The 16,230-nt window shown below is 38.9% G+C and overlaps 1 protein-coding gene across 1 annotated transcript in view; it reads left to right on the top strand.

The window, feature by feature from the left end:
• cacna1g (calcium channel, voltage-dependent, T type, alpha 1G subunit) overlaps nt 1-15,783 on the top strand; it is a 283,552-nt gene extending 267,769 nt beyond the window's left edge. Inside the window, exons 33-39 of the mRNA XM_079846045.1 lie at nt 1,025-1,146; nt 1,268-1,687; nt 4,594-4,737; nt 6,804-6,926; nt 10,844-11,033; nt 11,126-11,295; nt 14,330-15,783. Of these exons, the coding sequence (XP_079702171.1) occupies nt 1,025-1,146; nt 1,268-1,687; nt 4,594-4,737; nt 6,804-6,926; nt 10,844-11,033; nt 11,126-11,295; nt 14,330-15,196 (2,036 nt within the window). The 3' untranslated portion in view covers nt 15,197-15,783. The remainder of the gene's footprint in view (nt 1-1,024; nt 1,147-1,267; nt 1,688-4,593; nt 4,738-6,803; nt 6,927-10,843; nt 11,034-11,125; nt 11,296-14,329) is intronic.
• The last annotated feature ends 447 nt before the right edge of the window (nt 15,784-16,230 follow it).

Raw genomic sequence — 16,230 nt, 5'->3', positions numbered from 1 at the left:
ATACAGCATCATACATCATACAAGAGTAGAGTGACACCTAGTATAAACCTCAATAAACTCATGTGGGCTGCCAACAGTCTCTACGATCTACTTAGGATTAAGATGCTTTTGGGAAATGCAGCCCTCGTCTAGTTTGGTCATAAGCATTGAAGGATGTTGTCCCATCATGCCAACATAAAAAAAAGAGCTGCCTTAGCCCCTCAGAATAAAGGTTGCTGAGACGTATGAGTCTGGGAAGGGATTTAAAGGGATAGTTCACCCAAAAATGAAAATTATCCCATAATTTACTCACCCTCAAGCCATCCTAGGCGTATATGACATTCTTCTTTCAGACGAATACAATCGGAGTTATATTAAATAATATCCTTGTAATATTCCAAGTATTATAATGGCAGTGAATGGCAGTCCAAAATTTGAAGCCCAAAAAAGTGCATTCATCCTTTATAAAAGTAATCCATATGGCTCCAGGGATTAATAAAGGCCAAAAAACCCATTTACAATCGAAATTTACAAACCCATCGATTCGCTTCAGAAGGCCTTTAACCCGCCGGAGCAAAATGGATTACTTTTATAATGGATGGATGCACTTTTTCAGGCTTTCATTCACTGCCATTATAATAATTGGGAAAGCCAGGACATTTTTGTAATATAACTCTGATTGTATTTGTCTGAAAGAAGATTGTCATATACACCTAGGATGGCTTGAGGTGAGTAAATCATGAGGTCATCTTCATTTTTGGGTGAACTATCCCTTTAAAGCAATTTCAAGCTATTCAATATAAACAATGTTGTTGTACGCGAAATAATACACAAATGGAGAAGGTTTCAGACCACTTGCAATCTGTCCAAATTAGTCCGTCTCGCCAAATTCACCCCGAGAGCAGATGCTTCAGGAAATGTATATGCCTACATGTTGAAAAAGGACAAATTGTACATATGTTCATAATGAACAAACACATCCTTCAGCACATGTAATTTTCTAAATTGCCATGTATGTACCTCTCATATTTTCTTTCTGTCCCAGTTTGTGATGAGCTGCACCCCTGTGAAGGTCTCGGCCGTTATGCCACATTCAAGAATTTTGGAATGGCTTTCCTCCTGCTATTCCGTGTATCCACCGGGGACAACTGGAATGGCATTATGAAGGTGGGACACAGTCTCATAGTGCTGAATTTAAATGATGCACAGTTTGTTTTAAATGCATTGCATGTGTTCTGTGTAAGGTTGTTAGAAAACTATTCAGCTCTCATTTTTTCACTCGTTGCAGGACACGCTCAGAGACTGCTCCGAAAACACGGGCATCTGCTACAACACAGTGGTGTCCCCCATTTATTTTGTATCCTTCGTCCTGACGGCGCAGTTTGTGCTAGTCAATGTGGTGATCGCTGTGCTCATGAAGCACCTGGAGGAAAGCAACAAAGAGGCCAAGGAAGAGGCTGAGCTGGAAGCCGAGATGGAGCTGGAGGCTGCGGGTGGAGATGGAGGAATGTCCCGAGGGCACATGCCACCTTTGGGACCTGGTGACATGAGTGGGCCAGGGGGGTCACCCTGGATCTCAAGAGACTCTCGAGACCTGTCTGGACCGCTTTACCCCTCAGACAGTCCACCTGCAGACATACGCAGAGACTCTGAAGATCACATAAAGACAGATCCTGATCCTCCTCATAATTTGGAGCCGCCTTTAGAGGTGAGTGGAAATGCTAGGTGTGAGGTCAATGGTGTGTACCGCCTATGGTGTAATTTACAGGTTAAACACGAGTCAGACTCTATGCTAGCTGGTTTCTAGCTGGTCTAAGCTACTTACCACCATTCGATCAGCTAGAATCCTGCTTAAGCTTGTTTTTGTCCTGCTTGCTTTTGTTTTGTTGAAATTTTTGAATGCCATAGAGTGTTTAAGGGAAGAAGCTCTATTATCTAACTTCACACTGCCATATGCTTCCATAGGCACCTGAACCCATTGATGTGACTGATGCATATATTAAAGGAATGTCCCTGGTTCAATTCAACTTAAGCATCTACTGCATGTTCTCCATTACCACTGAAAATAATTTTGTCCCTCAATTTGTTAAAACAAACTAAAATGTTGTTTACAGCAGTTACAAACACTTTACACGTTACAAAAAAAGTCCAGCTCATAGTTGGTTAAAGGGTTAGTTTTCATGTTGCTCCAAATCCGTAAGACTTTTGTTAATCTTTAATACACAAATTAAGATATTTTGATGAAATCTGAGAGATTTCTGTCCCTCCATTGACAGTCTACGCAACTTTGATGCTTCAAAAATGTCATCAAGTTTTAATCAATTAAATGAATCAATATGAATTGAGAGGTTTAGTCCAAATTTTCTGAAGAGACACGATCGCTATGTAATGAACAGATTTAATTTAGGTTTTTATTCACATATAAACATTCATCAACGCACACATCAGATATGGTAAAGTTAAGCTCAAGTATGCTTGCTTGATGTGCGAGAATCAATTAGGTTCATTCTCGTGTCATATTCTTTATTCATAAAGATTCACAATCTCTTAATCATATAAAGCGATCCAATCTCTTCAGAAGATTTGGACTAAACCGCTTGATTCATATGGATTAGTTTTACGATCTCTGTAAACTTTTTGATGCGACAAAGTGATAGTTGAATGGACTGTCAAGTCCAACAAACAATTAATCATGTATTAGTTCAAAAGATGAGTCTGTCAGTATGCAGATTTAGTATTTGTCAGGACTTTCCAGAGCATTATAACACGCATTTAGGTATTTACCCGAAAGACACGTTTTAAAACACTTGACTGTTAATTTTAAAGCGGGGAAGTCCATCGATTTCCGTTATTTCCATAAGTGCCTGTTGTTTGCTCCTTATAAACAGAAACATCTCAGATTTAATTAAAACATTAATTTAAAAATGTGTGTTTTGAAGATAAACAAAAGTCTTACTGGTTTGGAATGACATGAGGGTAATTGATTTTCTTTATTGTCAATTTATATTAGGACGTATGTATTATTTGAGCTGTAAGTAATGTTTTAGCAGTGGGACAAACTTTCTAAACAGATGAGATTTGGTTCTGCACTACCGTTGTTATTCCTGTGGATTTCTCTCTAAGTGAAAAGTTCCTTTTTTGGCCCTTTTTTGGAAAATTGTAGGTTTTACTGGCTTTATATGGTCATGAGACGAACTGAAGAAGATAGTAAACAATTTTGTTACTCTGGTCTCATGTAAACACGCATAATGTTTAAGCCTTGTGGTAATAAATACAACACTGCAGCTTTAACATTTTATTCCAGTCCAGTGCAATGTCATTGACTTCCATTTAAGTGAATAATTGTAAATGGTTTTTGCTTAAACATAGTAAATATAGTAATTAACAACATAATCAAAAAATGAAAATTATTTAATTATATTCTCATCCTCATGTTGTGTCCAAAGAAGATATTTTTGAGAAATGTCTCTCCCAATGCTAACCAAAAAAGTTTGGCTTCAAAATATCTGCTTTTGTGTTTGGAACAATCTGAGGGTGAAACAAAATTCTCATTTTTGGGTGAACTATCCCTTTACCTTGTCACCCGGACCGTCTTTTAAAATATATAATATGTGATACAAATATCTTAATTTCAGACAATGTTTCTTTTTTTCATGGTTTAATTTAATCATCAGTGTCCAACAAACAATTAACCATTTATTAGTTCAAAAGATGAGTCTGTCAGTATGCATAATTAGTATTTGTCGGGGCTTTTCAGAGCATTAATAACATGCATTTAGGTATTTACCCGAAAGACACGTTTTAAAACACTTGACTGTTATTTTTAAAGTGGGGAAGTCCATCAGTTTTCGTTATTTCCATAAGTGCCTGTTGTTTGCTCCTTATAAACTCGGTGGTTGGAGGTCAGACTGGTGCCATGGGAAAGTAGTGATACAGGCCTCTTGTTTTTTTAATGTAGGCTGGCTATTTCCAGAATACCAGCCATTTTTTATGTTAACAATGACACTATCCCTCCAGCCCTCTTCTGAAGTGTGGCTGTGTCAAAATGTTTTGCTCGTCATCAGGACAAATGTTCATAGAGTTCTAGTTCCACCTTGTGGATGTCAGTGGTAGAAGCTATTTTACCTGTGAGCAATGCATCTTTGTAAGTTTAGATCTCAATACTACTCTGTTCAGCACATAAGTGATGCATTTTAGGTACTTCTGGTTTAAAGTATCAGTTCACCCAAACATTTAAATTCTATTATTTATTCACCCTCTTGTTGTTTCTAAGTTGTATGGCCTTCTTTCTTCTGTGGAATGCCAGCACATTTTTCAAAAAATATATTATTTTGCGTTCCAATGGAAATAGTCATATGGTCGTATTTTTTAAAAACATGAGATTAAGTCTCTATTTTTGGGTGAACTGTCCTTGTTTATTCCTTTGTAAAACTTCCCTCTGACTAATTGTGTTATAGTCTGCAAACTTCTCTCCTTCCTTCATTTCTCCTCTGTTTTTTTCTCTGTGTAATGTCATTCACGTTACCCCTCCTCATCTCTTCTGCCTCTGTCTCTGTCTTCTCTCTTTCTCTCTCTTTGTCATTCATCCTGTCTTCCACATTCTGGGGCTTTTAGCGGAGGCCCATGCTTGACTCAGTTTCCCTGGTGATCCAGGGCTCACTGGAAGGAGAGCTCAGCCTCATGGACAACTTATCTGGCTCCATCTGCCACTTCTACGCTCTGCCCCCCCTTCCCAGAAAGCACTGCATTGAGAAACAGGTCAATAGCTTCCCTGTTCACCCAGCTTTGCCTCGTACCACACTCCTCTATCTGCCTGTCTCTTTCCTTTCTTCTTTCTCTCCTTTTCTCTCTCTGGACCACTTAAACTTACATAATAGCACTGATGTTTCTTTGTGTCAGTTACAAAACCACCTCAGCATTGTGGGATATCCAGCACTCTTTAGAAGGCAAGGACTTGGTTCTTCTCCAGTAATATCCATTTTTTTGAAGTGTACTTATATCCTGATCCCATAAGAGTGACGAAGTCTCACACAATTGTGTGAAATTTGTGCCATGTTCCAAAGATCATAATTACCCCAAAAAAGTGATGGACTCATCTGGCTGGAGTCGAAGAGGTAATGTGTGGATCGATAAAGAGCTGGACCGCTGTTGAATTATGCAAGAAAATCTCTTTTGGTCTGTTTCACAGAGAAATATTTCATTCAATTGCATTAGCAATGCAAAAACCGAGGCTTCTAAAAGCTTTTTTTAAATGCAATTGGAGAAGATTTAATGTCTTTATGGAAATAGCTGGCTCTTTTATTTTGACGACTTTGCAAAAAAGTTGTTCCAGCTCCAACTCTTAGGGTCAATTAAACAGTACAGTGCAGTATGGATTTCGCCTATTAACTTTTAAGGATCTACAGTATGAAAGAGGTTACACATTATTCCTCTATGAGGGTAATCTGATATAACTTAATATCTGAGGACCAATAAATATTTTGGTATCTTTCATGGCTACTGACGGAAGGTTATGTGCATCTTATCAGCTGACTTGGTAGGTGTTTCCTTCAGAGTTAGGCAAAATTCTGAATTGAAGAAGTGAATTTGAATTGCATTGACAGGAAGCTGAATTGGAATTGGAATGACAGGAAGACAGTATTTATAGCAATATCCATAACATTTTTTATACAAGGCTTTGGCAAGCCAACATTAAAAGTTTTCTAGTAAATTATCACATTTTTAGTGCTGTCAACGTTAACGTGTTAACGCATGCGATTAATTCTTGCCAGTTTAACACATAAAAAATATTTAACGCAATTAACCTTCCTTTGGCTAGCGTTACATTATATGATCATGCTCTTATTCCTGCACATGCTTTTAAACTATTCAAGCGTGACAAGACAAAAGAGAACACGCAAGAATCTAGTTCTCTATCGCGCCTTAACGAACAATAACAGACACGGTTATGCCAAAATGTCAGTTTTATCCTCATAAGAGCAGTCCTAAATGAGTTAAACAAAGGTTTACTTGAACGTAAAGCGGTGTGAGGAAATGAGACTCATGTGAGATCTGCATCATGAGCAGCAGCGGAAGGTCCTAAAGTGACAGTAGCCACTAATGATGTCGGTCATTAATGTTAATCAAAGAAGGTAGCAGAGAAAATTACTCTTTACTAAAGAACTTTTGAATCAATTTCATAGAGACCTCAGTGGCTGTATTAGTATCAGTGATACTGGCCTTCATTAATAAAAATATACCATTAAACAAGTATTTAAAAGATACTGTCTTTATGTTGTTTTTACATTATTTGGGGATTAAATGTGAAATTATTACATTAAAAAATATATAAAAAACGTATAAAAGTGTTTATAATTGCGATTAATCGTGATTAATCACAGAAAAAAGTGTGATTAATCTAGTTCATTTTTTAATCGATTGACAGCAGTGCTAATTTTATGTGAGTTTCAAATCATTTTAATTCTACTTCATTACATTGAGGTCAGAATAACCTTTTAATTCTAATTCTAACCTTTTAATTTTAATTCTACTTCATTTCATTGAGGTTAGAATAGAGCGTACAGTAGAGCGTGGTGCTAGCAACACCAAGGTCATGGGTTCGAGCCCCAGGGAAAGCAAATGTAAAATGTGTACCTTGAATGCAATGTGAGTTTAAAAGACCTTCTCAGTTTAAATCCGAATGGCGCACAACCAAGTGTTATGTTCACAAAAATGAACTGACCTCACTACATAAAGTTGTATTGATTGTGTGATAGTCTGCGTGTCTTCTAACTATGCATGTGCTGGTTGCCCCTCTCACTCTTGGCTCATCTCTTCTTCTTTAGATTCCTCTAGCCGAGATGGAGGCTCTATCTCTGGCGTCGGAGAAATCCTGGTCCTTAGCTCTGACGGATGACTCTGTCCCCGATGATTTTAACCCCCTCTTACTAACCAGTCAGGAGTGCAATGTATTTAACAGTAGAGCAATGTTCATTTTCCACTCCTGCCTCTCAGCCTTACACTGCTTCCAAAAACATCTGCCCTCTCCACCCTGCTTCAGTATTTAGCCCTGAATATTTTATCCCCAGGTCTTTTGGCCCTTTAATAGATTTGCTCTGTTCAATTAAATATTATGCTGCTGTTTTAAGCTAGTTACAGCACAGTTTTAACTAAACCTTGAAGGACTCCTTGGTTTCATGTGGTACCTATTGTTGTGGAGTTACTAAACTAAAAGTGTCAAATCTTAGTGACACTAACTTAACAACTACATTTTTATTAGGCGTTTTCAAAACTAAATGTTATAATAATATTGCTGCCATTTAAACATTTATATAATATTAAGTCAAATGCTGCTGTTAATCACCATACTTTGAATTTATACACTACCATTCAAAAGTTTAGAGTCGGTAAGATTTCTTTTAAGAAGTGTGTTACACCATAAATACACAATGTATTTTTTAAAAATTAAAAATAGAAAACAAAAAAGTAATATTGTGCAATTTTATCTCTTTTATATGTCTTCAGTGTCATATGATCCTTCAGAAATCATTCTAATATGCTGATTTGGTGCTTAAGTAACATTTCTTATCAACAATGTTGAAAACAGTTGTGCTGCTTAATATTGTTCGGAAACCATGACACATTTTTTTATTTGATTATTTGATGAATATAAAGTTTGTATAAACAGCATTTATTTGAAATATAAATATAAAACTTTTTATCAATTTAATGTGACCTAGCTCAATAAAAGTATTATCTAAAAAAAAAGAAAAACCTTACTGACCCCAACATTTTCGACAGTGTGTACATAACATATAAATACATATTATATTTAGATTTCAATATGAAATGTATAATGTAATGTGTAATATAATATCATCTAATCTGTTTTCTGACACTTGGTGGATAAAAATCATAAATGATTTATGCAGAGCTGAGAGGTGAGTGTGTTTGGAACTTTGGGGGTTTCTAACCGTCCACTCCGTTCTTTCTTTTGTTCTTTCTCTCTCTTTCCCTCTCTCTGAACATTTCCCACCAGCCTGGTGTTTGTATGGTCTAGTCCAGTCCAGTAGAGTAGAATTACTACCTGTCATTCTGCTCCTTTCCTGTCTGGGTTCTGCAGCTATGTCCCCGTTCTTCTACCCACGAGTCTAAAGGCCATTTCTGAACCTGTTCTCCATCTTGTCTCTTCATACTTTTTCGATGTTCCTGTCTCCATCCTCAATTTATCTGGCTGCATATCTACCTGTTTCTGTTTGTTTTTGTTTTTGTTTCATGATTTTATCTTTGTCTTATTTTTGTGTGTATTAAAAGTGAAGTTTCTCCCTAGTACCATGCTTCTTGAAAGAGCATAGCAGTGTGGTATGGGGTCGGCTTCTGCTGTCTGCCAGCTACAGTAGTGCAGGCTCTGGGCGCAGCTTCTGAAGGGAGAAGGCTGATGGTTTCTGTCACCTCACAATTGAATTCATATTCATTGTTTCAGAACTATGCCCATAGATCCATAAATAATTTATACATAGTATTTCTCAGATGAGTGAGATTTAGATCCAGCATGTTCTCATTTCTCTGTCGTGTTTATGCGGATGAAAAATGGTAGAAAAAGATTCACTGAGATAATTCCTCAGTGCCTACCATGAAGCATCATCAAAAATTGCCATTGTTAATGTAAATGTGTTTGTAATTGTTTCCCATAAAGAAAAACAGTAAACAGAAAAAGAGGAACAGAGCAAATTCTCTCAAAGCACATTGGTGGTGGTTGAGGAGATTCCCCCCTTCTATGTAAAGCGCTTTGAGTGCCTAGAAAAGCGCTATATAAATGTAACAAATTAATTATTTAATCACAAACACTGAATATGGACGAAAATTGATAAAATGATTTAAATCTCTGAGCAAGAATATTTCAAGGAATAATTCAAAATTGTAATTACTAATCTCATGTACTGTATATACTTAAAGTTTTTCATAAAAATAAGAAATTCTGAAGAGTGTGCACTTGTAGCCTTCAACACTAAAAACTTATCACAAAAACAGTCCATAAGACTCATTTAACAGATTAACAGACCAAAATTTCAGATAACTGGCTACATTCAGACCCAAATCTGCCACAATTGCTCATATGTGACTTGGATCTGTTGTTTTCCCCCATAACATTGTGAGCAGCACAAACCACATGGAATCTGATCTTTTTGATTCTGATTTGAGCCACTTTGGCTACGTTCACACTGTCAGTCCAAATCCAATTCTTTGTCTATCTGATTGGAATCTGATCTAAAATTATTGACTGTCCACATTGGCTACGTTCAGACTGTCAGTACAAATCAGATTTTTGTGCAGATCAGATTTAGCAATTGTGAACAGCAAAAAAAAAAATAGTTTCGAGCGACATTCATTCTGGAAATCCATTTCAGTCTGACCAGATTACATGTGGTTTATGTGACTTTCTCATGCCACGTAAAACGTAGAACATCTGATGTTGTTATAGGAAATATATTGAAGTCCTTGCAGAAACAAGGTTGTGTTGGTGCAAAGTGCAGGACGAGCAGAAAATGACAATATAACGAAGACATGTTTTGAAACCGGCGGAGACGACAGCACAGAAAAAAGACAGCGGCATGGACACACAAATCGGATCTGAACAGTGGCGAATTGTGATACACAATATGGACAGTCAATAATTTTAGATCAGATTCCAATCGGATACACAAATAATCGGATTTGGATTGGCAGTGTGAACGTAGCCACTGTGTATCGCAACTGTTGAACTGTCTATGCAGCTCTTTCGTTTTCTGGAAAATCTGTATTGGTTTCTATGGCAATGACGTTGAGTTGATAGATATAGGCCAACAACTACAACTGCAACTCGGAGGGGTTTGCAATACAGATGTTGTCTTAACATGACAATGTTGTCATTTTCTGCTCGTCCAGCACTTTGCAACAACACAACCTTGTTTCTGCAGTGTCTTCCAGCATGTTTCCTATAACAGCATCTGATGTTTACACTGTATGTGACGTGAGAAAGTCACATAAACCATGTGAAAGCCGACCAGAGCAGTCAGACTGAAACAGATTTCCAGAAATTCCCATATGAATGTAGCTCAAAACCACATTTTATGTGTATATATTTATTTAATATTTATGTGAATAGTTTGTTTTTTGCCATTCACACTTGCTTAATCTGATCGGATATGCTAAGAAATCAGATTTTGACTGATAGTCTGAACGTAGCCTTCCATATGTGGTCCTAAATCAGATACAGGACCCATGTTTTGCAATGCGACCTGAGTCTGAACAGCAATATCAGATTTCATGCGACTTTTAGTCCAGGATTGTGACCTGTTCACACTCAAATCTGATATTAGCCACATTTTTTTTTATAATGTGAACAGCCAAACAAAAAATCTGGATCTGAGCACTAAGGCTTGCAGTGTGAATATAGCCTAAAGTGAGTCTGATTCAATCTGATTCATGAATCATTCAAACAGATTTTGTGAACTGGATGAGTCAATTCATTAAAAAGACACGACTCAGATTGTTCACAAATGTTCATGTCTGATTGATCTTATACTTTAAGTCTTAGTTAATTTAATTATATACCATATACAGTACATGGATATGAAAATTTTAAAAGTTCAAATGTACGCATTCATATGAAAAATATGCATTTGCATTCATACAACATGATTTATGAGAACGTCTCTTGATCAGTCTCCTCCCTGTGTCTAGTGCGCAGTGACGTTTGCCTTTCATTGTATGCTAACCAGTCCAGCCTCTATGTATTAGGTACAGTGTGTGTGCGTGTGCTTCCATGTGTTCATAAGGGCCCCTGATGCTTCAAACACAAGTACAGGCTCTCACCTTGACTTGCATCTCTTTTAATGTCCTTCAGACCACAACTCAACCAGATCCTATAGACCCCCAGCAGCCAGACGAGCCAACAGATGAGCACTTGCTGCACGTGAAGAAGAGCTCAGTGGGCCGCACACATTCTCTGCCCAATGACAGCTACATGTTCCTGCCGCTGCAGCCCAACTCGACCCACAGTACCCACACAACCTCACCTCACCTAGCTCAGACAGGTGCAGCACTGCATTTTATTTCTGAATTAGTTTTAAATATGGTTGTTAATGCTTACATCAACAATTGTCACATCAAATGTCTCCTCACACAGGGTCTACAGGCTCTATCCAATCTCAAACAGAAGAACCCACCAGGCACTTGACTGTGCCCGGCGATCTGTTCAGACCGATCAGTCCTCATAGCCTATCAGACTCAGAGAGCATCCCACGAATCCCCCCACCTCGCCGGGCACACACACTCTCACGCACCCTACGCAGACAGGTGAGCTCAGGCCTATTGCTTTTGAATGTGTTGTGCTTGCAGAGTCTGTTCTATTAGCAAATGTTGATGCACTCTGGTTTTACATAGTGGCTCTGTTCCAAAACCCAGTGAGCTGCCTCGATGCATATTATATATAAATATATTATCTTTTCTTAATGTATACATGCATGTGTGTGTATTTATATATACATAATAATTATACACCTTACACACACATATATTATGTAAACACAAACCTTTATTTTGGATGACAGCACTATTATAAACATCTTTACTTAATCAATAGTTTAATCAATTTAATGCATCCTTGCTTCATAAAAGTACATAAAAATACTTTTTACCTAGCTGTCCAATCACAGTGAAGGAGGGGCGGGACAAATACCGCACCGACTAACCTCCACATCATGCTTTTACAACGGCAACAGATGAGCAACAAGCACAACAACAGAACAAAATAATTAAAAACAAGAGCCAGAGCAAATACTTTGAATACAAACTAAGTTACAAAATAAGTTTGTGGGGATCAAAATAATGAAGTTGGAATAGCCTACATATCGGTAGAGATATGTGACTCCTTAAAATATGCAGCTCACTAGGTTTTGTAACAGAATAATTGTCTCTCTGCTGGTCTTATTTCATAACGTATAATATCCATTGTATTGCTTAATGGATTGTGATTGGAGACTTATGGGAATGTGACTGGTATGAAGTCTGACACATCTGCACTGTTGATCTCTCCCTCTGGCTAGTATATTTCTTATCTTAATCCTTCCTGCATTCTCTCCTTTTTTTTCTTCTGCTTTTTGGCCTGCATACCCTCTAATGTGACTTACTCCGAGTAGCTCAGCATGGTCCAACCCAAGCCTGACCCCGAGCTGCTCCTGAGACACAGATACTCCTGTTTCTGAGAGAGCTGGAATGGGCTGCTTGAATCAGCTGGCCTCCAGCACCCTCTCCACAGATCCTTGAACTCCATTCCCAATTTTGTCCTACCACACCCCTTAAATCCCGTTCCTCCAGCCCGACACATTTCACCATGGTTACTGTAAAGGCCAAAACTGCAGGGTAAAGATCATGGGGAATTAAATTAGTGGACTGATGTCTTCTACTATCAAATTAGTTGCATTTATTAAAAACAAATGCTCAAAAATGCTCAAAAGTAGTATTGTAGTTATATCAGTTGCCTTTTTAAATCAAATCTAAACCTTAACAACATTAACACTTTAAAAAAAAAAATTAATTACTAATTATTTCAAATTCTTTGTTTCCCAGACATGCCATTTAGTCAATCTCGTCATGCTTATGTAAAACAATTCCCTGCCACTAGGTGGCAGCATAGTTTAAATCATGCAAGTTTCAACACAGAACAAGGACACTCATGTTTTGGTCTCTTACTCCATGTTCGCTAACTTTCCAAATTTGACATGGTTCCTCTTGATCTTTAGCCCCTCCCAAAACACCCACCCACCTCTCTCCAACTGGGCCGTTGTCTCTCTCGGGCTTCTTCGATTAAGAGACATAGACAAATTACGGGGGTTTTCCGAGAGAGAGAGAGTGACCCCAGGAAGAGACATGGGTCTTGTGGTCTGTTGCAGTAGCCCAGTGGCTCAGAGTGCAGTCTGCCAAACAGTGCCTGTAGTTTTGCCCTAGGGTAAATGTTTCTCTGCCCTAGTTAAAACAATACACCTATTGCAAACTTTTCTCTAAAAGTGCAATTGCTATTGTAAGTTTTTCACCTATGTGACTTCACCCAGAGCAGTAGCATGTACAGTACTGCTACTCAGGCAGTGTGTAAGTTTTGTACATGGGGAGTAGCTACTTAATTCATGTCAAAAATTAGACATGAAGATATAGAGAAAAAGGAAGACAAATATTGATTTGCCAATTTCTCCAGTATACTGTACACATTTTCAATCAGTGAATGCAATAAGAAGACCAGGGGCGGTTCTAGGGTCAGGGGGTATTCGGGGCTTATCCCAAACCTCCATGGATGCATGAGTCATCATATGATTAAATATTAGAATTTTAATCTTTAAACTACATGTTGAAATGTTATGAAGTAAATATTTAAATATAACCGGAGATAAAAAAAAAAAAGGTCTCATCTGCATGCATGCATACGTTTTTACCTTCAGGCTTTCTGTAGCTCTGTGTACAGGTTGACAGTTGTGCCAGTTGTGACTGTCACTTGTCATTGCAACCGTTTTTAACTGTGTTTATAAGATAGTTGATTTACCAAAGTTTGCGAAGTTCATGGCCTTGTTTGTGGTCTTTATAAAACAGTTTCCAAGAACCGCAAGTGTCAGGCTCAAGCACAAATGTATATTCCGTTTGTCTGTGAAATAGTTGGTGCTAGATGGAGTGCAACTCTGACTAAAAAGTCAATAGATCCTGTAGTTTCTTCATTATGTCTGATTTATAGAGCAGATGAGAATGACCTGACATTAAAACAAAAAAAATGGGGCATAGGCCCTGGAAGCCCATCCCTAGGACTGCCCATGAGACAGAACGTACTAAGAATGTTAACTAACTGGAGGTTGTTGAACAAAGAATGTTACTTCAGAATGTGTAACTACTATTGAGCAAGTTTTATTGAACTTTTAGCACAATTTAAGCACTATTTTTGTCGGTTAAAGGTTCAGTGTATGGTCGGGATGTTTTGGTATGTTTTGTGGTGAGTTACTTCATTTAATACTTTCAAGTTTGATACAAACTTTTAAAAAAGAAAAATATCAGTGTCAGATTCTAAATGTCGGCTACCTCTGATTGGGGCTACAAACTCATTCAAAATAGACGCCCTGAGGCGTTTTTTCTATTTTTCTAATTTCACCTCCAATCCTTTGAAGCAGAGAGCTTGTGGAGTGTAATGCTAATGGTGAACTCCACTCTAACTCCATGGCTCCCCTCCCCTTCCACTGGCTTCTACATCCCTGACATCTCATACTAACCAGTCTCCCTCTCACCTGTTCATGTCCTAATCCCTAATGTTACCCCCTACCTTCCCCTCACCTCCTCCCGTCCCTGCTCTCCTCAGGTGGCAGTGAGTGCTGACTCTCAGGAGACTCTATACACAGAGGGAGGGGAAAACGAGGGTCCCCTGGGACTTAGGGAACTGTCGGACCCCCCTGTCAACCTTCCACCTCAGCAGCAGCAGCACCAGCCTTCACTCTTTTTGGTCCCTGCCACACCAGGCGCCTCCCCGAAACCATCACGACCTAGTGTCCACACGCAGCACAACCCATACGACCAGTATGTGTTCTCCAGCCGCTCTCACTCTCCGCCCCTACTGCCGCCACTACCACCGGCTGCCAGGAAGCAGGAGGAAACAGACTCTGTGGATCAGGAGGTATCCCGAATTATCCGTGCAGGGCTCACAGGGAGGAGCGATGATGGAATCGGAGGAGAAACGGGAGATCAAGGTGCAAGACGTCAGCTTAAGAAGTACCACAGCGTGGACACTCAGGGCCAGCGAGCTCTGCTGTTACCGCGGCCCTTGTCCTGGCTCGACGACCCACGCCGGCACTCCATCGAGGTGTGCTCATCCGTGGAAAGCAGTCCCCAGCGCAGTTCGATCTCCTCCGGCTTTGTCTCACGAGCTGACAGCCTCCAGCAGCAGTCCTCGCCACGCCCCCGCAAAAAGAAGATGAGCCCACCGTGCATCTCCGAGGATCTGCCCGAGGGTCCAGAGCTTCCAGGAGGCTTTCACCCTGCTCTGGGGATAGTGCCACCCCCCTTGCCAAGCCGGGACACTTGCCTGAGGAGGCGCGCTCCCTCCAGTGACTCCAAAGACTCATTTGATTTGGGTGGAGGAGGAGATGGGCTGCCTCAAGAGGGCATCCCGAACTCCAAGCTATTGACTCTGCCTAGTTTCTCTTTTGAGAAAACAAGCTCTGAGCACTGAACACTGACTCGCACGATCACGCACACACATGCGCACATGACACACGATGCACTCCGTGTATCCGTGATGGTGATAGTAATAGTAATAATATCTTAGAGAGTAATAATGCTAACTACAACAATGGTGAATACTACAAGATCATGAGGAATAGTAACTATACCTTGTATTTTTTTTCTCTACTGCCAAAAGAACACAAAAGGATGTTGTGCTGAGGATTAAACAAGCTAATAACGGGACTCTCTCTCCTCAAAGATGCCAGCAGATCGGTTGGCAACCTCATGACCTCCTCGTGGAGGTCAGTGCAGAGCCCGGGGGAGGGCGTCCCCTTCTGGCTGTTGTGAAGACTTCACAGTACTGTATTGCTGAACTCCCTAAAGGGCACTGATGAAGGTACAAAGCAATATGAACGTTTTAGAGACACTATTTTCTTAAATTATTGGGCCATAGTGTTTGTAAAGGTGTAGAATTTCTTTTTTTTAATTTCGTTTTATTTGTCTTTTTGTGATTTTTCTCTTTTTCTCAGTGTTTAAATCGTTTGTTGTTTGCTTTATTTTTTCACCATAGGATATTTTTAGCGTTCTTGTTTTAACAAAGACAAAAAGAAAGAAAACATTTTTCAAAGCGCCGGGATCCATGTATTTGTAGAAATAATGATATTATTATTATTATCATTTTTATTATTATTATTATTATAAATAATGATGGTGATATAATATATATCTTTAAAAATAAAGCATTAAACAGCTGTTTGATTTTTAAACACAAGTATTAGACTGGTGTGCCCTGACAAAAGAACAAGTCTTTTGACACTGTCTGCTGAACGGATTGTGTGCTACTTTTACTGACAGCCTTTCAGACTGAAGAGAACAAATACTTACATTTAATTGAACTCATGAAGCAGAAAATCACTGCAAAACACGCACAAGATTTGAGCATTTCAATGGAGATCTGGTTTAAATTCTGATGATGTTTTTGGACACCAGGTTGTCTAGTTAAATAAATGCTATATTATTGGTACAGCTCATACAATATTT

The sequence above is a fragment of the Gobio gobio genome (genome assembly GCF_949357685.1).
Source record: "Gobio gobio genome assembly, chromosome: 20".
NCBI classification, from domain to species: Eukaryota; Metazoa; Chordata; class Actinopteri; order Cypriniformes; family Gobionidae; genus Gobio; species Gobio gobio.
This window is presented reverse-complemented; position numbering and strand designations above follow the sequence as displayed.